Below are 24,069 nucleotides of genomic sequence, written 5' to 3' on the forward strand. Positions count from 1 at the left end.
TGTGTGTGTTTTAATACCTTCTAACAGCAGTGTCTGTCTGCCTGTGTGTGTTTTAATACCTTCTAACAGCAGTGTCTGTCTGCCTGTGTGTGTTTTAATACCTTCTAACAGCAGTGTCTGTCTGCCTGTGTGTGTTTTAATACCTTCTAACAGCAGTGTCTGTCTGCCTGTGTGTGTTTTAATACCTTCTAACAGCAGTGTCTGTCTGCCTGTGTGTGTTTTAATACCTTCTAACAGCAGTGTCTGTCTGCCTGTGTGTGTTTTAATACCTTCTAACAGCAGTGTCTGTCTGCCTGTGTGTGTTTTAATACCTTCTAACAGCAGTGTCTGTCTGCCTGTGTGTGTTTTAATACCTTCTAACAGCAGTGTCTGTCTGCCTGTGTGTGTTTTAATACCTTCTAACAGCAGTGTCTGTCTGCCTGTGTGTGTTTTAATACCTTCTAACAGCAGTGTCTGTCTGCCTGTGTGTGTTTTAATACCTTCTAACAGCAGTGTCTGTCTGCCTGTGTGTGTTTTAATACCTTCTAACAGCAGTGTCTGTCTGCCTGTGTGTGTTTTAATACCTTCTAACAGCAGTGTCTGTCTGCCTGTGTGTGTTTTAATACCTTCTAACAGCAGTGTCTGTCTGCCTGTGTGTGTTTTAATACCTTCTAACAGCAGTGTCTGTCTGCCTGTGTGTGTTTTAATACCTTCTAACAGCAGTGTCTGTCTGCCTGTGTGTGTTTTAATACCTTCTAACAGCAGTGTCTGTCTGCCTGTGTGTGTTTTAATACCTTCTAACAGCAGTGTCTGTCTGCCTGTGTGTGTTTTAATACCTTCTAACAGCAGTGTCTGTCTGCCTGTGTGTGTTTTAATACCTTCTAACAGCAGTGTCTGTCTGCCTGTGTGTGTTTTAATACCTTCTAACAGCAGTGTCTGTCTGCCTGTGTGTGTTTTAATACCTTCTAACAGCAGTGTCTGTCTGCCTGTGTGTGTTTTAATACCTTCTAACAGCAGTGTCTGTCTGCCTGTGTGTGTTTTAATACCTTCTAACAGCAGTGTCTGTCTGCCTGTGTGTGTTTTAATACCTTCTAACAGCAGTGTCTGTCTGCCTGTGTGTGTTTTAATACCTTCTAACAGCAGTGTCTGTCTGCCTGTGTGTGTTTTAATACCTTCTAACAGCAGTGTCTGTCTGCCTGTGTGTGTTTTAATACCTTCTAACAGCAGTGTCTGTCTGCCTGTGTGTGTTTTAATACCTTCTAACAGCAGTGTCTGTCTGCCTGTGTGTGTTTTAATACCTTCTAACAGCAGTGTCTGTCTGCCTGTGTGTGTTTTAATACCTTCTAACAGCAGTGTCTGTCTGCCTGTGTGTGTTTTAATACCTTCTAACAGCAGTGTCTGTCTGCCTGTGTGTGTTTTAATACCTTCTAACAGCAGTGTCTGTCTGCCTGTGTGTGTTTTAATACCTTCTAACAGCAGTGTCTGTCTGCCTGTGTGTGTTTTAATACCTTCTAACAGCAGTGTCTGTCTGCCTGTGTGTGTTTTAATACCTTCTAACAGCAGTGTCTGTCTGCCTGTGTGTGTTTTAATACCTTCTAACAGCAGTGTCTGTCTGCCTGTGTGTGTTTTAATACCTTCTAACAGCAGTGTCTGTCTGCCTGTGTGTGTTTTAATACCTTCTAACAGCAGTGTCTGTCTGCCTGTGTGTGTTTTAATACCTTCTAACAGCAGTGTCTGTCTGCCTGTGTGTGTTTTAATACCTTCTAACAGCAGTGTCTGTCTGCCTGTGTGTGTTTTAATACCTTCTAACAGCAGTGTCTGTCTGCCTGTGTGTGTTTTAATACCTTCTAACAGCAGTGTCTGTCTGCCTGTGTGTGTTTTAATACCTTCTAACAGCAGTGTCTGTCTGCCTGTGTGTGTTTTAATACCTTCTAACAGCAGTGTCTGTCTGCCTGTGTGTGTTTTAATACCTTCTAACAGCAGTGTCTGTCTGCCTGTGTGTGTTTTAATACCTTCTAACAGCAGTGTCTGTCTGCCTGTGTGTGTTTTAATACCTTCTAACAGCAGTGTCTGTCTGCCTGTGTGTGTTTTAATACCTTCTAACAGCAGTGTCTGTCTGCCTGTGTGTGTTTTAATACCTTCTAACAGCAGTGTCTGTCTGCCTGTGTGTGTTTTAATACCTTCTAACAGCAGTGTCTGTCTGCCTGTGTGTGTTTTAATACCTTCTAACAGCAGTGTCTGTCTGCCTGTGTGTGTTTTAATACCTTCTAACAGCAGTGTCTGTCTGCCTGTGTGTGTTTTAATACCTTCTAACAGCAGTGTCTGTCTGCCTGTGTGTGTTTTAATACCTTCTAACAGCAGTGTCTGTCTGCCTGTGTGTGTTTTAATACCTTCTAACAGCAGTGTCTGTCTGCCTGTGTGTGTTTTAATACCTTCTAACAGCAGTGTCTGTCTGCCTGTGTGTGTTTTAATACCTTCTAACAGCAGTGTCTGTCTGCCTGTGTGTGTTTTAATACCTTCTAACAGCAGTGTCTGTCTGCCTGTGTGTGTTTTAATACCTTCTAACAGCAGTGTCTGTCTGCCTGTGTGTGTTTTAATACCTTCTAACAGCAGTGTCTGTCTGCCTGTGTGTGTTTTAATACCTTCTAACAGCAGTGTCTGTCTGCCTGTGTGTGTTTTAATACCTTCTAACAGCAGTGTCTGTCTGCCTGTGTGTGTTTTAATACCTTCTAACAGCAGTGTCTGTCTGCCTGTGTGTGTTTTAATACCTTCTAACAGCAGTGTCTGTCTGCCTGTGTGTGTTTTAATACCTTCTAACAGCAGTGTCTGTCTGCCTGTGTGTGTTTTAATACCTTCTAACAGCAGTGTCTGTCTGCCTGTGTGTGTTTTAATACCTTCTAACAGCAGTGTCTGTCTGCCTGTGTGTGTTTTAATACCTTCTAACAGCAGTGTCTGTCTGCCTGTGTGTGTTTTAATACCTTCTAACAGCAGTGTCTGTCTGCCTGTGTGTGTTTTAATACCTTCTAACAGCAGTGTCTGTCTGCCTGTGTGTGTTTTAATACCTTCTAACAGCAGTGTCTGTCTGCCTGTGTGTGTTTTAATACCTTCTAACAGCAGTGTCTGTCTGCCTGTGTGTGTTTTAATACCTTCTAACAGCAGTGTCTGTCTGCCTGTGTGTGTTTTAATACCTTCTAACAGCAGTGTCTGTCTGCCTGTGTGTGTTTTAATACCTTCTAACAGCAGTGTCTGTCTGCCTGTGTGTGTTTTAATACCTTCTAACAGCAGTGTCTGTCTGCCTGTGTGTGTTTTAATACCTTCTAACAGCAGTGTCTGTCTGCCTGTGTGTGTTTTAATACCTTCTAACAGCAGTGTCTGTCTGCCTGTGTGTGTTTTAATACCTTCTAACAGCAGTGTCTGTCTGCCTGTGTGTGTTTTAATACCTTCTAACAGCAGTGTCTGTCTGCCTGTGTGTGTTTTAATACCTTCTAACAGCAGTGTCTGTCTGCCTGTGTGTGTTTTAATACCTTCTAACAGCAGTGTCTGTCTGCCTGTGTGTGTTTTAATACCTTCTAACAGCAGTGTCTGTCTGCCTGTGTGTGTTTTAATACCTTCTAACAGCAGTGTCTGTCTGCCTGTGTGTGTTTTAATACCTTCTAACAGCAGTGTCTGTCTGCCTGTGTGTGTTTTAATACCTTCTAACAGCAGTGTCTGTCTGCCTGTGTGTGTTTTAATACCTTCTAACAGCAGTGTCTGTCTGCCTGTGTGTGTTTTAATACCTTCTAACAGCAGTGTCTGTCTGCCTGTGTGTGTTTTAATACCTTCTAACAGCAGTGTCTGTCTGCCTGTGTGTGTTTTAATACCTTCTAACAGCAGTGTCTGTCTGCCTGTGTGTGTTTTAATACCTTCTAACAGCAGTGTCTGTCTGCCTGTGTGTGTTTTAATACCTTCTAACAGCAGTGTCTGTCTGCCTGTGTGTGTTTTAATACCTTCTAACAGCAGTGTCTGTCTGCCTGTGTGTGTTTTAATACCTTCTAACAGCAGTGTCTGTCTGCCTGTGTGTGTTTTAATACCTTCTAACAGCAGTGTCTGTCTGCCTGTGTGTGTTTTAATACCTTCTAACAGCAGTGTCTGTCTGCCTGTGTGTGTTTTAATACCTTCTAACAGCAGTGTCTGTCTGCCTGTGTGTGTTTTAATACCTTCTAACAGCAGTGTCTGTCTGCCTGTGTGTGTTTTAATACCTTCTAACAGCAGTGTCTGTCTGCCTGTGTGTGTTTTAATACCTTCTAACAGCAGTGTCTGTCTGCCTGTGTGTGTTTTAATACCTTCTAACAGCAGTGTCTGTCTGCCTGTGTGTGTTTTAATACCTTCTAACAGCAGTGTCTGTCTGCCTGTGTGTGTTTTAATACCTTCTAACAGCAGTGTCTGTCTGCCTGTGTGTGTTTTAATACCTTCTAACAGCAGTGTCTGTCTGCCTGTGTGTGTTTTAATACCTTCTAACAGCAGTGTCTGTCTGCCTGTGTGTGTTTTAATACCTTCTAACAGCAGTGTCTGTCTGCCTGTGTGTGTTTTAATACCTTCTAACAGCAGTGTCTGTCTGCCTGTGTGTGTTTTAATACCTTCTAACAGCAGTGTCTGTCTGCCTGTGTGTGTTTTAATACCTTCTAACAGCAGTGTCTGTCTGCCTGTGTGTGTTTTAATACCTTCTAACAGCAGTGTCTGTCTGCCTGTGTGTGTTTTAATACCTTCTAACAGCAGTGTCTGTCTGCCTGTGTGTGTTTTAATACCTTCTAACAGCAGTGTCTGTCTGCCTGTGTGTGTTTTAATACCTTCTAACAGCAGTGTCTGTCTGCCTGTGTGTGTTTTAATACCTTCTAACAGCAGTGTCTGTCTGCCTGTGTGTGTTTTAATACCTTCTAACAGCAGTGTCTGTCTGCCTGTGTGTGTTTTAATACCTTCTAACAGCAGTGTCTGTCTGCCTGTGTGTGTTTTAATACCTTCTAACAGCAGTGTCTGTCTGCCTGTGTGTGTTTTAATACCTTCTAACAGCAGTGTCTGTCTGCCTGTGTGTGTTTTAATACCTTCTAACAGCAGTGTCTGTCTGCCTGTGTGTGTTTTAATACCTTCTAACAGCAGTGTCTGTCTGCCTGTGTGTGTTTTAATACCTTCTAACAGCAGTGTCTGTCTGCCTGTGTGTGTTTTAATACCTTCTAACAGCAGTGTCTGTCTGCCTGTGTGTGTTTTAATACCTTCTAACAGCAGTGTCTGTCTGCCTGTGTGTGTTTTAATACCTTCTAACAGCAGTGTCTGTCTGCCTGTGTGTGTTTTAATACCTTCTAACAGCAGTGTCTGTCTGCCTGTGTGTGTTTTAATACCTTCTAACAGCAGTGTCTGTCTGCCTGTGTGTGTTTTAATACCTTCTAACAGCAGTGTCTGTCTGCCTGTGTGTGTTTTAATACCTTCTAACAGCAGTGTCTGTCTGCCTGTGTGTGTTTTAATACCTTCTAACAGCAGTGTCTGTCTGCCTGTGTGTGTTTTAATACCTTCTAACAGCAGTGTCTGTCTGCCTGTGTGTGTTTTAATACCTTCTAACAGCAGTGTCTGTCTGCCTGTGTGTGTTTTAATACCTTCTAACAGCAGTGTCTGTCTGCCTGTGTGTGTTTTAATACCTTCTAACAGCAGTGTCTGTCTGCCTGTGTGTGTTTTAATACCTTCTAACAGCAGTGTCTGTCTGCCTGTGTGTGTTTTAATACCTTCTAACAGCAGTGTCTGTCTGCCTGTGTGTGTTTTAATACCTTCTAACAGCAGTGTCTGTCTGCCTGTGTGTGTTTTAATACCTTCTAACAGCAGTGTCTGTCTGCCTGTGTGTGTTTTAATACCTTCTAACAGCAGTGTCTGTCTGCCTGTGTGTGTTTTAATACCTTCTAACAGCAGTGTCTGTCTGCCTGTGTGTGTTTTAATACCTTCTAACAGCAGTGTCTGTCTGCCTGTGTGTGTTTTAATACCTTCTAACAGCAGTGTCTGTCTGCCTGTGTGTGTTTTAATACCTTCTAACAGCAGTGTCTGTCTGCCTGTGTGTGTTTTAATACCTTCTAACAGCAGTGTCTGTCTGCCTGTGTGTGTTTTAATACCTTCTAACAGCAGTGTCTGTCTGCCTGTGTGTGTTTTAATACCTTCTAACAGCAGTGTCTGTCTGCCTGTGTGTGTTTTAATACCTTCTAACAGCAGTGTCTGTCTGCCTGTGTGTGTTTTAATACCTTCTAACAGCAGTGTCTGTCTGCCTGTGTGTGTTTTAATACCTTCTAACAGCAGTGTCTGTCTGCCTGTGTGTGTTTTAATACCTTCTAACAGCAGTGTCTGTCTGCCTGTGTGTGTTTTAATACCTTCTAACAGCAGTGTCTGTCTGCCTGTGTGTGTTTTAATACCTTCTAACAGCAGTGTCTGTCTGCCTGTGTGTGTTTTAATACCTTCTAACAGCAGTGTCTGTCTGCCTGTGTGTGTTTTAATACCTTCTAACAGCAGTGTCTGTCTGCCTGTGTGTGTTTTAATACCTTCTAACAGCAGTGTCTGTCTGCCTGTGTGTGTTTTAATACCTTCTAACAGCAGTGTCTGTCTGCCTGTGTGTGTTTTAATACCTTCTAACAGCAGTGTCTGTCTGCCTGTGTGTGTTTTAATACCTTCTAACAGCAGTGTCTGTCTGCCTGTGTGTGTTTTAATACCTTCTAACAGCAGTGTCTGTCTGCCTGTGTGTGTTTTAATACCTTCTAACAGCAGTGTCTGTCTGCCTGTGTGTGTTTTAATACCTTCTAACAGCAGTGTCTGTCTGCCTGTGTGTGTTTTAATACCTTCTAACAGCAGTGTCTGTCTGCCTGTGTGTGTTTTAATACCTTCTAACAGCAGTGTCTGTCTGCCTGTGTGTGTTTTAATACCTTCTAACAGCAGTGTCTGTCTGCCTGTGTGTGTTTTAATACCTTCTAACAGCAGTGTCTGTCTGCCTGTGTGTGTTTTAATACCTTCTAACAGCAGTGTCTGTCTGCCTGTGTGTGTTTTAATACCTTCTAACAGCAGTGTCTGTCTGCCTGTGTGTGTTTTAATACCTTCTAACAGCAGTGTCTGTCTGCCTGTGTGTGTTTTAATACCTTCTAACAGCAGTGTCTGTCTGCCTGTGTGTGTTTTAATACCTTCTAACAGCAGTGTCTGTCTGCCTGTGTGTGTTTTAATACCTTCTAACAGCAGTGTCTGTCTGCCTGTGTGTGTTTTAATACCTTCTAACAGCAGTGTCTGTCTGCCTGTGTGTGTTTTAATACCTTCTAACAGCAGTGTCTGTCTGCCTGTGTGTGTTTTAATACCTTCTAACAGCAGTGTCTGTCTGCCTGTGTGTGTTTTAATACCTTCTAACAGCAGTGTCTGTCTGCCTGTGTGTGTTTTAATACCTTCTAACAGCAGTGTCTGTCTGCCTGTGTGTGTTTTAATACCTTCTAACAGCAGTGTCTGTCTGCCTGTGTGTGTTTTAATACCTTCTAACAGCAGTGTCTGTCTGCCTGTGTGTGTTTTAATACCTTCTAACAGCAGTGTCTGTCTGCCTGTGTGTGTTTTAATACCTTCTAACAGCAGTGTCTGTCTGCCTGTGTGTGTTTTAATACCTTCTAACAGCAGTGTCTGTCTGCCTGTGTGTGTTTTAATACCTTCTAACAGCAGTGTCTGTCTGCCTGTGTGTGTTTTAATACCTTCTAACAGCAGTGTCTGTCTGCCTGTGTGTGTTTTAATACCTTCTAACAGCAGTGTCTGTCTGCCTGTGTGTGTTTTAATACCTTCTAACAGCAGTGTCTGTCTGCCTGTGTGTGTTTTAATACCTTCTAACAGCAGTGTCTGTCTGCCTGTGTGTGTTTTAATACCTTCTAACAGCAGTGTCTGTCTGCCTGTGTGTGTTTTAATACCTTCTAACAGCAGTGTCTGTCTGCCTGTGTGTGTTTTAATACCTTCTAACAGCAGTGTCTGTCTGCCTGTGTGTGTTTTAATACCTTCTAACAGCAGTGTCTGTCTGCCTGTGTGTGTTTTAATACCTTCTAACAGCAGTGTCTGTCTGCCTGTGTGTGTTTTAATACCTTCTAACAGCAGTGTCTGTCTGCCTGTGTGTGTTTTAATACCTTCTAACAGCAGTGTCTGTCTGCCTGTGTGTGTTTTAATACCTTCTAACAGCAGTGTCTGTCTGCCTGTGTGTGTTTTAATACCTTCTAACAGCAGTGTCTGTCTGCCTGTGTGTGTTTTAATACCTTCTAACAGCAGTGTCTGTCTGCCTGTGTGTGTTTTAATACCTTCTAACAGCAGTGTCTGTCTGCCTGTGTGTGTTTTAATACCTTCTAACAGCAGTGTCTGTCTGCCTGTGTGTGTTTTAATACCTTCTAACAGCAGTGTCTGTCTGCCTGTGTGTGTTTTAATACCTTCTAACAGCAGTGTCTGTCTGCCTGTGTGTGTTTTAATACCTTCTAACAGCAGTGTCTGTCTGCCTGTGTGTGTTTTAATACCTTCTAACAGCAGTGTCTGTCTGCCTGTGTGTGTTTTAATACCTTCTAACAGCAGTGTCTGTCTGCCTGTGTGTGTTTTAATACCTTCTAACAGCAGTGTCTGTCTGCCTGTGTGTGTTTTAATACCTTCTAACAGCAGTGTCTGTCTGCCTGTGTGTGTTTTAATACCTTCTAACAGCAGTGTCTGTCTGCCTGTGTGTGTTTTAATACCTTCTAACAGCAGTGTCTGTCTGCCTGTGTGTGTTTTAATACCTTCTAACAGCAGTGTCTGTCTGCCTGTGTGTGTTTTAATACCTTCTAACAGCAGTGTCTGTCTGCCTGTGTGTGTTTTAATACCTTCTAACAGCAGTGTCTGTCTGCCTGTGTGTGTTTTAATACCTTCTAACAGCAGTGTCTGTCTGCCTGTGTGTGTTTTAATACCTTCTAACAGCAGTGTCTGTCTGCCTGTGTGTGTTTTAATACCTTCTAACAGCAGTGTCTGTCTGCCTGTGTGTGTTTTAATACCTTCTAACAGCAGTGTCTGTCTGCCTGTGTGTGTTTTAATACCTTCTAACAGCAGTGTCTGTCTGCCTGTGTGTTTTAATACCTTCTAACAGCAGTGTCTGTCTGCCTGTGTGTGTTTTAATACCTTCTAACAGCAGTGTCTGTCTGCCTGTGTGTTTTAATACCTTCTAACAGCAGTGTCTGTCTGCCTGTGTGTGTTTTAATACCTTCTAACAGCAGTGTCTGTCTGCCTGTGTGTTTTAATACCTTCTAACAGCAGTGTCTGTCTGCCTGTGTGTGTTTTAATACCTTCTAACAGCAGTGTCTGTCTGCCTGTGTGTGTTTTAATACCTTCTAACAGCAGTGTCTGTCTGCCTGTGTGTGTTTTAATACCTTCTAACAGCAGTGTCTGTCTGCCTGTGTGTTTTAATACCTTCTAACAGCAGCATTTACTCACTGTCTCAAGTCCCAAATGGCATTTTATTCCTATATAGTGCAACCCTTTATTCCTATATAGTGCAACCCTTTATTCCTATATAGTGCAACCCTTTATTCCTATATAGTGCAACCCTTTATTCCTATATAGTGCAACCCTTTATTCCTATATAGTGCAACCCTTTTGACCAGAATATATATGGAATAGGAACGTAGCCGCTATGTCCTTCAACAAAGTGACATCAAGGGGGAAGTATTGTTTCTACCGTACTTCTTTAACCATCCTCCCTTCTCTTCTCTCCTCCCAGCCCTTTGTTCCACAATCTCCTCCTCCCCACATCTTCCCTCAGCCCAGTTTGCTCCCTTCTGTTTCCTACTTTCTTCTGGTGTCCTCTCCTCCTCCCCTCCTCTCCTCCCCTCCTCCCCTCCTCCTCCTCTCCTCTCATCTCCTCTCCTATACTCTCCTCTCCTCTCCTCTGTTGCTCTACTCCCCTCCTCTCCTGTCCTCTCCCCTCCTCTGTCCTGTCCTCTTCACTCCTCTCCCTTCCTCTCCTCCTCTCTCCTGTCCTCTCCCATCCTCCTCTCCTCTCCTCTCCTCTCCCTTCCCCTCCTCCTCTCTCCTGTCCTCTCCCCTCCTCCTCTCTCCTGTCCACTCCCTTCCCTTCCCTTCCTCTCCTCTTCTCCATTAGTCTCCTCCCTTCCTCTCCTGTCCTCTCTGACTCCATCCCAGGCCAGGCTCTCTGACTCCATCTATCTCCACCGCCTCTTCTCCTCCCCTCCACTCCTCCTCCACCCCTCCACCTCCTCCCCTCCACTCCCCCTCCACCTCCCCCACTCCACTCCCCCTCCACCTCCCCCACTCCACTCCCCCTCCACCTCCCCCACTCCACTCCCCCTCCTCTCTCCTCTCTCCACTCTCCCCCCTCCCCTCCACTCCCACTCCACCTCCTCCCCTCCACTCCCCCTCCACCTCCCCCACTCCACTCCCCCTCCTCTCTCCACTCTCCCCCCTCCCCTCCACTCCCCCTCCACCTCCTCCACTCCACTCCACCTCCCCCACTCCACTCCCCCTCCACCTCCCCCCCTCCACTCCCCCTCCACCTCCTCCCCTCCACTCCCCTACCCCCCCTCCACCTCCTCCCCTCCACTCTTCCAGAGCCAGGAGATCAAAGCTACAGTAGGGAGTCAGGAGGAGAGAGAGATGGAGGGAGGGAGGGAGGGACGGACAGAGGGAGGGAGGAGTGAAGAAGAGAGAGGTGGAGGAGAGCGAGATGGAGTGGAGGAGAGAGAGATGGAGTGGAGGAGACAGAGATGGAGTGGAGGAGAGAGGGATGAGTGGAGGGTGGAGGGAGAGAGGGATGAGTGGAGGGTGGAGGGAGAGAGGGATGAGTGGAGGATGGAGGGAGGAGTGGAGGAGAGTGGGATAGTGTAGTGAGTTCCTTACCAGTTGAACATAGTCACTGCCCAAGCCTGAAGCGAAGTTGATTCAGACGTATACAATCCACAATCGAAGTTCCCAAAAGCCAAACGGCAAAAACATCCAATGAGATCCAGGGATAAATGGTGCAACAACAAAATGACTTATTCTTCTTATATCTAACAAAAAATGATTCTCCTTAACTCAACTTAAAGCATAGATTACTTGACATGAAAATACATAATATGGTCTGTTTGTATGTATATATGCATGGTTAAAAGACTATAGCGCTCCCGCGTCTCGCTAGGACTCCGCTCCCCCTGAAGATCCAACTTCCTGCCTCTTTTATAAAAATATGTCTAAATCGGAGAGATGGAGAAAGGGATGGAGAGAGAGAGGGATGGAGGAGAGAGGGATGGAGAGAGAGAGGGATGGAGGAGAGAGGGATGGAGAGAGAGAGGGATGGAGAGAGGGGGATGGAGGAGAGAGATGGATGAGAGAGAGATGGAGAGAGAGATGGAGAGAGGGATTGAGGAGAGAGGGATGGAGGAGAGAGGGATGGAGGAGAGAAGGATGGAGGAGAGAGAGGGATGGAGGAGAGAGACATGGAGAGAGAGAGGGATGGAGGAGAGAGGGATGGAGAGAGAGAGGGATGGAGGAGAGAGAGGGATGGAGGAGAGAGAGGGATGGAGGAGAGGGATGGAGGAGAGAGAGGGATGGAGAAGAGAGGGATGGAGGAGAGAGAGGGATGGATGAGAGAGGGATGGAGGAGAGAGGGGGATGGAGGAGAGAGAGGGATGGAGGAGAGAGGGATGGAGAGAGAGAGGGATGGAGGAGAGAGGAATGAGGAGAGAGAGGAATGGAGGAGAGTGGGGGATGGAGGAGAGAGGGTGATGGAGGAGAGAGAGGGATGGAGGAGAGAGGGATGGAGGAGAGAGGAATGAGGAGAGAGAAGGATGGAGGAGAGAGAGGGATGGAGGAGAGAGGGATGGAGAGGTGTACCTGTCTGGTAGGGAGCATACTTATAGCTGTATATATAGTATTCCTGTTAGAGCAGTATATATAGTATTCCTGTTAGAGCAGTATATATAGTATTCCTGTTAGAGCAGTATATATAGTATTCCTGTTAGAGCAGTATATATAGTATTCCTGTTAGAGCAGTATATATAGTATTCCTGTTAGAGCAGTATATATAGTATTCCTGTTAGAGCAGTGTATATAGTATTCCTGTTAGAGCAGTATATATAGTATTCCTGTTAGAGCAGTATATATAGTATTCCTGTTGGAGCAGTATATATAGTATTCCTGTTAGAGCAGTATATATAGTATTCCTGTTAGAGCAGTATATATAGTATTCCTGTTAGAGCAGTATATATAGTATTCCTGTTAGAGCAGTATATATAGTATTCCTGTTAGAGCAGTATATATAGTATTCCTGTTAGAGCAGTATATATAGTATTCCTGTTAGAGCAGTATATATAGTATTCCTGTTAGAGCAGTATATATAGTATTCCTGTTAGAGCAGTATATATAGTATTCCTGTTAGAGCAGTATATATAGTATTCCTGTTAGAGCAGTATATATAGTATTCCTGTTAGAGCAGTATATATAGTATTCCTGTTAGAGCAGTATATATAGTATTCCTGTTAGAGCAGTATATATAGTATTCCTGTTAGAGCAGTATATATAGTATTCCTGTTAGAGCAGTATATATAGTATTCCTGTTAGAGCAGTATATATAGTATTCCTGTTAGAGCAGTATATATAGTATTCCTGTTAGAGCAGTATATATAGTATTCCTGTTAGAGCAGTATATATAGTATTCCTGTTAGAGCAGTATATATAGTATTCCTGTTAGAGCAGTATATATAGTATTCCTGTTAGAGCAGTATATATAGTATTCCTGTTAGAGCAGTATATATAGTATTCCTGTTAGAGCAGTATATATAGTATTCCTGTTAGAGCAGTATATATAGTATTCCTGTTAGAGCAGTATATATAGTATTCCTGTTAGAGCAGTATATATATAGTATTCCTGTTAGAGCAGTATATATAGTATTCCTGTTAGAGCAGTATATATAGTATTCCTGTTAGAGCAGTATATATAGTATTCCTGTTAGAGCAGTATATATAGTATTCCTGTTAGAGCAGTATATATAGTATTCCTGTTAGAGCAGTATATATAGTATTCCTGTTAGAGCAGTATATATATAGTATTCCTGTTAGAGCAGTATATATAGTATTCCTGTTAGAGCAGTATATATAGTATTCCTGTTAGAGCAGTATATATAGTATTCCTGTTAGAGCAGTATATATAGTATTCCTGTTAGAGCAGTATATATAGTATTCCTGTTAGAGCAGTATATATAGTATTCCTGTTAGTGCAGTATATATAGTATTCCTGTTAGAGCAGTATATATAGTATTCCTGTTAGAGCAGTATATATAGTATTCCTGTTAGAGCAGTATATATAGTATTCCTGTTAGAGGAGTATATATAGTATTCCTGTTAGAGCAGTATATATAGTATTCCTGTTAGAGAAGTTTATATAGTATTCCTGTTAGAGCAGTATATATATAGTATTCCTGTTAGAGCAGTATATATAGTATTCCTGTTAGAGCAGTTTATATAGTATTCCTGTTAGAGCAGTATATATAGTATTCCTGTTGACTAGAAAATGAAATAGACTTTGTAGATGTTTTTATTAACTGTGATAATATTATATTACCGTAACCTAACAGCCTTTCAATACAGCCTCAGTTTGATGTCATAACATGATCTACATTAGTCCTCATATGGCATGTCAGCATGTAATATTATGATCTACATCAGTCCTCATATGGCATGTCAGCATGTAATATTATGATCTACATCAGTCCTCATATGGCATGTCAGCATGTAATATTATGATCTACATCAGTCCTCATATGGCATGTCAGCATGTAATATTATGATCTACATCAGTCCTCATATGGCATGTCAGCATGTAATATTATGATCTACATCAGTCCTCATATGGCATGTCAGCATGTAATATTATGATCTACATCAGTCCTCATATGGCATGTCAGCATGTAATATTATGATCTACATCAGTCCTCATATGGCATGTCAGCATGTAATATTATGATCTACATCAGTCCTCATATGGCATGTCAGCATGTAATATTATGATCTACATTAGTCCTCATATGGCATGTCAGCATGTAATATTATGATCTACATCAGTCCTCATATGGCATGTCAGCATGTAATATTATGATCTACATTAGTCCTCATATGGCATGTCAGCATGTAATATTATGATCTACATTAGTCCTCATATGTTATGTCAGCATGTAATATTATGATCTACATTAGTCCTCATATGGCATGTCAGCATGTAATATTATGATCTACATTAGTCCTCATATGTTATGTCAGCATGTAATATTATGATCTACATTAGTCCTCATATGGCATGTCAGCAATAACAGCAGCAAAAACAACATCTGAGGTCAAATGAAACCAGGGTTTGGGTCAATTATATTTAAATTCCAATCAATTCAGAAAGAACCCAATTCCAATTCCAGATTTTCCTCATTGAAAAGCACTGAAGAAAATTGGAATTTCAATGTACTTCCTGAATTGACTGGAATTTAAATGGAATTGACCCCAAACCCTGATGACAACAGAACCTGTGAAGACCTGAACATACCAGAAGAGTATAGAGCAGAACCCTAGTTATATCAGTCTAGATCAACAGAAAGGGAACTCAATCAAACATACAGTGAGGGAAAAAAGTATTTGATCCCCTGCTGATTTTGAACGTTTGCCCACAGACAAAGAAATTATCAGTCTATAGTTTTAATGGTAGGTTTATTTGAACAGTGAGAGACAGAATAACAACAACAAAATCCGGAAAAAATGCATGTCAAAAATGTTATAAATTGATTTGCATTTTATTGAGGGAAACAAGTATTTGACCCCCTCTCAATCAGAAAGATTTCTGGCTCCCATGTGTCTTTTATACAGGTAATGAGCTGAGATTAGGAGCACACTCTTAAAGGGAGTGCTCCTAATCTCAGCTTGTTACCTGTATAAAAGACACCTGTCCACAGAAGCAATCAATCAATCAATCAGATTCCAAACTCTCCACCATGGCCAAGACCAAAGAGCTCTCCAAGGATGTCAGGGACAAGATTGTAGACCTACACAAGGCTGGAATGGGCTACAAAACCATCGCCAAGCAGCTTGGTGAGAAGGTGACAACAGTTGGTGCGATTATTCGCAAATGGAAGAAACACAAAAGAACTGTCAATCTCCCTCGGCCTGGGGCTCCATGCAAGATCTCACCTCGTGGAGTTGCAATGATCATGAGAACGGTGAGGAATCAGCCCAGAACTACACGGGAGGATCTTGTCAATGATCTCAAGGCAGCTGGGACCATAGTCACCAAGAAAACAATTGGTAACACACTACGCAGTGAAGGACTGAAATCCTGCAGCGCCCGCAAGATCCCCCTGCTCAAGAAAGCACATATACAGGGCCGTCTGAAGTTTGCCAATGAACATCTGAATGATTCAGAGGAGAACTGGGTGAAAGTGTTGTGGTCAGATGAGACCAAAATCGAGCTCTTTGGCATCAACTCAACTCGCCGTGTTTGGAGGAGGAGGAATGCTGCCTATGACCCCAAGAACACCATCCCCACCGTCAAACATGGAGGTGGAAACATTATGCTTTGGGGGTGTTTTTCTGCTAAGGGGACAGGACAACTTCACCGCATCAAAGGGACGATGGATGGGGCCATGTACCATCAAATCTTGGGTGAGAACCTCCTTCCCTCAGCCAGGGCATTGATAATGGGTCGTGGATGGGTATTCCAGCATGACAATGACCCAAAACACACGGCCAAGGCAACAAAGGAGTGGCTCAAGAAGAAGCACATTAAGGTCCTGGAGTGGCCTAGCCAGTCTCCAGACCTTAATCCCATAGAAAATCTGTGGAGGGAGCTGAAGGTTTGAGTTGCCAAACGTCAGCCTCGAAACCTTAATGACTTGGAAAGATCTGCAAAGAGGAGTGGAACAAATCCCTCCTGAGATGTGTGCAAACCTGGTGGCCAACTACAAGAAACGTCTGACCTCTGTGATTGCCAACAAGGGTTTTGCCACCAAGTACTAAGTCATGTTTTGCAGAGGGGTCAAATACTTATTTCCCTCATTAAAATGCAAATCAATTTATAACATTTTTGACATGCGTTTTTCTGGATTTTTTTGTTGTTATTCTGTCTCTTACTGTTCAAATAAACCTACCATTAAACTTATAGACTGATCATGTCTTTGTCAGTGGGCAAACGTACAAAATCAGCAGGGGATCAAATACTTTTTTCCCTCTTGTAAACCTGGTGTGATAAGTTTTCATTTCCTGACAGTTATTCCTGTAAACTGGTGGAGTAATTGAAGAGTGTTCACTACTAGATATACCAGTCAACGGTTTGGACACACCTACTCATTCCAGGGTTTTTCTTTATTTTTACTATTTTCTACATTGTAGAATAATAGTGAAGACATCACAACTATGAAATAACACATATGGAATCATGTAGTAACCAAAAAAAGTGTTAAACAAATCAAGATATATTTTATATTTGAGATTCTTCAAATAACCACCCTTTGCCTTGATGACGGCTTTGCACACTCTTGGCATTCTCTCAACCAGCCTCATGAGGTAGTCACCTGGAATGCATTTAAATTAACAGGTGTACCTTGTTAAAAGTTAATTTGAGGAATTTATTTCCTTCTTAATGCGTTTGAGCCAATCAGTTGTGTTGTGACAAGGTAGTGGTGTATACAGAAGATAGCCCTATTTGGTAAAAGACCAAGTCCATATTATGGCAAGAACAGCTCAAATAAGCAAAGAGAAATGACAGTCCATCATTACTTTAAGACATGGTCAGTCAATACGGAACATTTCAAGAACTTTGAAAGTTTCTTCAAGTGCAGTCGCAAAAACCATCAAGCGCTATGATGAAACTGGCTCTCATGAGGACCGCCACAGGAATGGAAGACCCAGAGTTACCTCTGCTGCAGAGGATAAGTTAATTCGAGTTACCAGCCTCAGAAATTGCAGCCCAAATACATGCTTCACAGAGTTCAAGTAACAGACACATCTCAACATCAACTGTTCAGAGGGGACTGTGTGAATCAAGCCTTCATGGTCGAATTGCTGCAAAGAAACCACTACTAAAGGACACCAATAAGAAGAAGAGACCTGCTTGGGCCAAGAAACACGGGCAATGGACATTAGACCGGTGGAAATGTGTCCTTTGGTATGGAGTCCAAATTGGAGGTTTTTGGTTCCAACCGCCGTGTCTTTGTGAGACGCAGTGTGGGTGAACGGATGATCTCCGCATGTGTAGTTCCCACCGTAAAGCATGGAGGAGAAGGTGTTATGGTGTGGGGGTGCTTTGCTTGTGACACTGTCTGTGATTTATTTAGAATTCAAGGCACACTTAACCAGCATGGCTACCACAGCATTCTGGAGCGATACGCCATCCCATCTGGTTTGGGGTTAATGGGACTATCATTTGTTTTTCAACAGGACAATGACCCAAAACACACCTCCAGGCTGTGTAAGGGCTATTTGACAAAGAAGGAGAGTGATGGAGTGCTGCATCAGATGATCTGGCCTCCACAATCACCAGACCTCAACCCAATTGAGATGGTTTGGGATGAGTCGGACCGCAGAGTGAAGGAAAAGCAGCCAACAAGTGCTCAGCATATGTGGGAAGTCCTTCAAGACAGTTGGGAAAGCATTCCAGGTGAAGCTGGTTGAGAGAATGCCAAGAGTGTGCAAAGCTGTCATCAAGGCAAAGTGTGGCTATTTGAAGAATCTCAAATATAAAATATATTTTGATTTGTTTAACACTTTTTTGGTTACTACATGATTCCATATGTGTTATGTCATAGTTTTGAACATACCTACTCATTCAAGGATTTTTCTTTATTTTTACTATTTTCTACATTATAGAATAATAGTGAAGACATCAAAACTATGAAATAACACATATGGAATCATGTAGTAACCAAAAAAGTGCTAAACAAATCAAAATATATTTTATATTTGAGATTCTTCAAATAGCCACCCTTTGCCTTGATGACAGCTTTGCACACTCTTGGCATTCTCTCAACCAGCTTCACCTGGAATGCTTTCCCAACAGTCTTGAAGGAGTTCCCACATATGCTGAGCACTTGTTGGCTGCTTTTCCTTCACTCTGTGGTCCGACTCATCCTGGCCAGATGGAAGCCACTCCTCAGTAAAATGCACATGAAAGCCTGCTTGGTGTTTGCCAAAAGGCACCTAAAGGACTCTGACCGTGAGAAACAAGATTCTCTGGTCTGATGAAAGCAAGATGGAACTCTTTGGCCTGAATGCCAAGCATCACGTCTGGAGGAAACCTGGCACCATCTCTACGTATATGCTGTAGGGATATATACTCTAAGTAAGCTATGAGACATATACAGTAAATTCAGGAAAGTGTTCAGACCCCTTGACTTTTTTCATATTTTGTTACGTTACAGCCTTATTCTAAAATTGATTAAATTGTTGTTGTTTTTCTTATCAATCAACACACAATACCCCATAATGACAAAGCAAAAACAGGTTTTTAGAAATGTTTGCAAATGTATATAAAAAACAACAACTGAAATGACATTTACAAAATAAAATATTGCATTTACATAAGTATTCAGACCCTTTACTCAGTACTTTGTTGAAGCACCTTTGGCAGCGATTACAGCCTCAAGTCTTCTTGGGTATGACGCTACAAGCTTGGCACACCTGTATTTGGGGAGTTTCTACCATTCTTCTCTGCAGATCCTCTCAAGCTCTGTCAGGTTGGATGGGGAGCGTTGCTGCACAGCTATTTTCAGGTCTCTCCAGAGATGTTCGATCGGGTTCAAGTTTGGGCTCTGGCTGGGCCACTCAAGGATATTCAGAGACTTGTCCCGAAGCCACTCCTGCATTGTCTTGGCTGTGTGCTTAGGGTCGTTGTTCTGTTGGAAGGTGAACCTTCGCCCCAGTCTGAGGTCCTGAGAACTCTGGAGCAGGATTTCATCAAGGATCTCTGTACTTTGCTCTGTTCATCTTTCCCTTGATCCTGACTAGTTTCCCAGTCCCTGCTGCTGAAAAACATCCCCACAGCATGATACTGCCACCACCATGCTTCACCATAGGGATGGTGCCAGGTTTCCTCCAGACGTGACACTTGGTATTCAGGCCAAAGAGTTCAATCTTGCTTTCATCAGACCAGAGAATCTTGTTTCTCACGGTCTGAGTCCTTTTGGTGCCTTTTGGCAAATTTCAAGCGGGCTGTCGTGCCTTTTACTGAGGAGTGGCTTCCGTCTGGCCACTCTACCACAAAGGCCTGATTGGTGGAGACTGCAGAGATGGTTGTCCTTCTGGAAGGTTCTCCCATCTCCACAGAGGAACTCTGGAGCTCTCTCAGAGTGACCATCGGGTTCTTGGTCACCACCTTCACCAAGGCCCTTCTCCCCCGATTGCTCAGTTTGTCTAGGCGGCCAGCTATAGGAAGAGTCTTAGTGGATCCAAACTTCTTCCATTTAAGAATGATGGAGGCCACTGTGTTCTTGGGGACCTTCAATGCTGCAGAAATGTTTTGTTGTCCTTCCCCAGATCTGTGCCTCGACACAATCCTGTCTCTGAGCTCTATGGACAATTCCTTTGACCTCATGGCTTGGTTTTTGCTCTGACATGCGCTGTCAACTGTGGGACCTTATATAGACAGGTGTGTGCCTTTCCAAATCATGTTCAATCAATTGAATTTACCACAGGTGGACTCCAATCAAGTTGTAGAAACATCTCAAGGATGATCAATGGAAACAGGATGCACCTGAGCTCAATTTCGAGTCTCATAGCAAAGGACAGAATATTTATGTAAATAAGGTATTTCCGTTTTTAATACATTTGCAAAAATTTCTAAATACCTGTTTTTACTTTGTCATTATGGGGTATTGTGTGTAGATTGATGAGGGAAAAAAACAATTTAATCAATTTTTGAATAAGGCAGTAACATAACAAATTGTGGAAAAAAGAGAAGGGGTCTGAATACTTTCCAAATGCACTGTATATTTAAAAAATAATCTATAGGTTATATGCTGTAGTGGCCTAAACATCCCCGCATTGCAGACACTCCAATGAATTACTAGGCTACATCTCCTGTATGTCAGTTTGTCTGCGGATGCTTGTAGCCTATAGCTTACATAAATAACAAGTTACTATTCATAACTAATAATGAATGTTTTTCAGGGAAAATTAACATATTTACTAGGCTACATTTGTTTTATTCGAAATTCAAACGCACCCATGGATGATCACGATTGATGTTCGCAGTGTGCCGCGGACACTCAACCGGGAGGAAAAAAACCCAATTAATGTTGCAACACAGCCTACATCCAACAACACGACCGGGAGATTCAGATTCTGAAATGCCGAATGAGGGACAGACAGCTATAGAAATCAGACAGACAAGCCATGATGAGTGGTAGTCACCAACCTGCTCCGGTAGCTCCGGCGACTCGAGGTTCCGTGATGATGCTGCTCGGGTCGCTGTGAGATCTGCCTCTCCGCAGCAGGCAGGACTCCTCCAGCACATTCGAGGTAGCCATGGAGATGGACACAGACTACAGACTCCAGACAGGCAGACTAAAACGGTCGGACGGAAAATACAATATTGAGAATGTTTTAAGCGTCAGAGAGGTACAAGGTCATCACGAGCAGAACATCCAGCGGTAGTCGGTAATGGGTGGTAACGGATCATTAATTGGTTGAGCAGGCGACGGGAAGATGAGAAAATACCCATCAGTGACGCGCCTCTCTCTCGCACCCCCTCTAGCCATCTCCCTCTCTGCGTAAGCATGTGTGCCAACGTAGGGGAGAGGGTTGGTTGTGGTAGGCTACAGTGGCCTGTTTGTCCAACGATATTATGGCAATATTCATATAAAATGCAACCTTTTTTATATTAGCTGAGCTCATACAAGACTAAGGACATTAAAGGGGCAATCTGTGAATTAATTATATATACCCATTAATGATATATACCCATTAATGATATATACCCATTGATTATTGAAGAATGTAACTTATACATGCCTCATGAGTTTAGTTCAACTGTTGTACCCCATCAGAAACCAAAATATCAGCTTGTTTTACTCCATGGTTTGTAAACAATACAATTCCAAACACAAACAGTATAGCCTCAAAACATGATTAAAACCATGTTTAATACCGTTGATGGTCATTCCTGGCATCCATAGCTCTGTATATGAATTTGATAGGGGTGGTTACATCTCTCCAACCCCATCCCTAAGCTATTACCAAAACAGCGGCTTTGAACTGCAGATTGCCCCTTTAAGGATAGGGGTGACACAGATTAGGCCTAAAGTTAGTCCTGGGCTAAAAAGCAAGATTATCTTTGGGGACAAATAACATTGTTCACTGATATACAACACTGCATCACCATCATGACATTGCCAGCATCCCAAATGGCACCCTATTCCCTATATAGTGCACTACTTTAGACCAGAGAATGGCACCCTATTCCCTATATAGTGCACTACTTTAGACCAGATAATGGCACCCTATTCCCTATGTAGTGCACTACTTTAGACCAGAGAATGACACCCTATTCCCTATATAGTGCATTACTTTAGACCAGAGAATGGCACCATATTCCCTATATAGTGCACTACTTTAGACCAGAGAATGGCACCCTATTCCCTATATAGTGCACTACTTTAGACCAGATAATGGCACCCTATTCCCTATGTAGTGCACTACTTTAGACCAGAGAATGACACCCTATTCCCTATATAGTGCACTACTTTAGACCAGAGAATGGCACGCTATTCCCTATGTAGTGCACTACTTTAGACCAGAGAATGACACCCTATTCCCTATATAGTGCACTACTTTAGACCAGATAATGGCACCCTATTCCCTATGTAGTGCACTACTTTAGACCAGAGAATGACACCCTATTCCCTATATAGTGCACTACTTTAGACCAGAGAATGGCACGCTATTCCCTATGTAGTGCACTACTTTAGACCAGATAATGGCACCCTATTCCCTATGTAGTGCACTACTTTAGACCAGAGAATGACACCCTATTCCCTATATAGTGCATTACTTTAGACCAGAGAATGGCACCCTATTCCCTATATAGTGCACTACTTTAGACCAGAGAATGGCACCCTATTCCCTATATAGTGCACTACTTTAGACCAGATAATGGCACCCTATTCCCTATGTAGTGCACTACTTTAGACCAGAGAATGACACCCTATTCCCTATATAGTGCACTACTTTAGACCAGAGAATGGCACCCTATTCCCTATATAGTGCACTACTTTAGACCAGAGAATGGCACCCTATTCCCTATATAGTGCACTACTTTAGACCAGAGAATGGCACCCTATTCCCTATATAGTGCACTACTTTAGACCAGAGCCCTATGACACCCTATTCCCTATATAGTGCACTACTTTAGACCAGAGCCCTATGACACCCTATTCCCTAAATAGTGCACTACTTTAGACCAGAGAATGGCACCCTATTCCCTATATAGTGCATTACTTTAGACCAGAGAATGACCCCCTATTCCCTATATAGTGCACTACTTTAGACCAGAGAATGGCACCCAATTCTCTATATAGTGCACTACTTTAGACCAGAGAATGGCACCCTATTCCCTATATAGTGCACTACTTTAGACCAGAGAATGGCACCCTATTCCCTATATAGTGCACTACTTTAGACCAGAGCCCTATGACACCCTATTCCCTATATAGTGCACTACTTTAGACCAGAGAATGGCACCCTATTCCCTATATAGTGCACTACTTTAGACCAGAGAATGACCCCCTATTCCCTATATAGTGCACTACTTTAGACCAGAGAATGGCACCCTATTCCCTATATAGTGCACTACTTTAGACCAGAGAATGGAACCCTATTCCCTATATAGTGCACTACTTTAGACCAGAGAATGGCACCCTATTCCCTATATAGTGCACTACTTTAGACCAGAGAATGGCACCCTATTCCCTATAGAGTGCACTACTTTAGACCAGAGAATGGCACCATATTCCCTATATAGTGCACTACATTAGACCAGAGCCCTATGACACCCTATTCCCTATATAGTGCACTACTTTAGACCAGAGAATGACCCCCTATTCCCTATATAGTGCACTACTTTAGACCAGAGCCCTATGACACCCTATTCCCTATATAGTGCACTACTTTAGACCAGAGCCCTATGACACCCTATTCCCTATATAGTGCACTACTTTAGACCAGAGCCCTATGACACCCTATTCCCTATATAGTGCACTACTTTAGACCAGAGAATGACCCCCTATTCCCTATATAGTGCACTACTTTAGACCAGAGCCCTATGACACCCTATTCCCTATATAGTGCACTACTTTAGACCAGAGAATGGCACCCTATTCCCTACGTAGTGCACTACTTTAGACCAGAGCCCTATGGGAATAGGGTGCCAATTGGGATTCACTCATTACCAGATTCTGTTGTTCTACATCAAGTGTGAAACTCATTCCACGGAGGGCCGAGTGTCTGCTGGTTTTCACTAATTAGGAAAGAACTCCCCTCACCTGGTGTCTAGGTCTTAGCTTAGAGCACAACGCTTGTAACGCCAAGGTAGTGGGTTCGATCCCCGGGACCACCCATACACAAAAAAAATGTATGCACGCATGACTGTAAGTCGCTTTGGATAAAAGCGTCTGCTAAATGGCATATTATTATTATTATTATTATTATTATTAATTGAAAGGAAAACCAAAAACCTGCAGACACTCGGCCCTCCGTGGAATGAGTTTGACACCCTGATCTACACTGAACAATAATATCAACGCAACATGTAAAGTGTTCGTCCCATGTTAATGAGCTGAAATAAAAGATCCCAGAAATGTTCCATATACGCACAAAAAGCTGATTTCTCTCAGATTTTGTTTACATCCCTGTTAGTGAGCATTTCTCCTTTGCCAAGATAATCCATCCACCTAACAGGTGTGGCATATCAAGAAGCTGATTAAACAGCATGATCATTACACAGGTGCACCTTGTGCTGGGGACAATAAAAGGCCACTCTAAAATGTGCAGTTTTGTCACACAACACAATGCCACAGATGTCTCAAGTTTTGAGGGAGC

At 42.8% G+C, this 24,069-nt stretch overlaps 1 protein-coding gene across 1 annotated transcript in view; it reads right to left on the reverse strand.

Moving 5' to 3' along the window:
* The window catches only part of phactr3b (phosphatase and actin regulator 3b), a gene marked incomplete at both ends in the record, with an annotated part of 153,400 nt that extends 132,899 nt beyond the window's left edge, over nucleotides 1-20,501 (reverse strand). The window contains one exon of the mRNA XM_084172964.1: nucleotides 20,390-20,501. Coding sequence (XP_084029090.1) covers nucleotides 20,390-20,501 — 112 coding nt within the window. The remainder of the gene's footprint in view (nucleotides 1-20,389) is intronic.
* Between the last annotated feature and the right edge of the window lie 3,568 nt (nucleotides 20,502-24,069).

The sequence above is a fragment of the Coregonus lavaretus genome (genome assembly GCF_964263955.1).
Source record: "Coregonus lavaretus genome assembly, chromosome: 12".
Lineage (NCBI taxonomy): Eukaryota > Metazoa > Chordata > Actinopteri > Salmoniformes > Salmonidae > Coregonus > Coregonus lavaretus.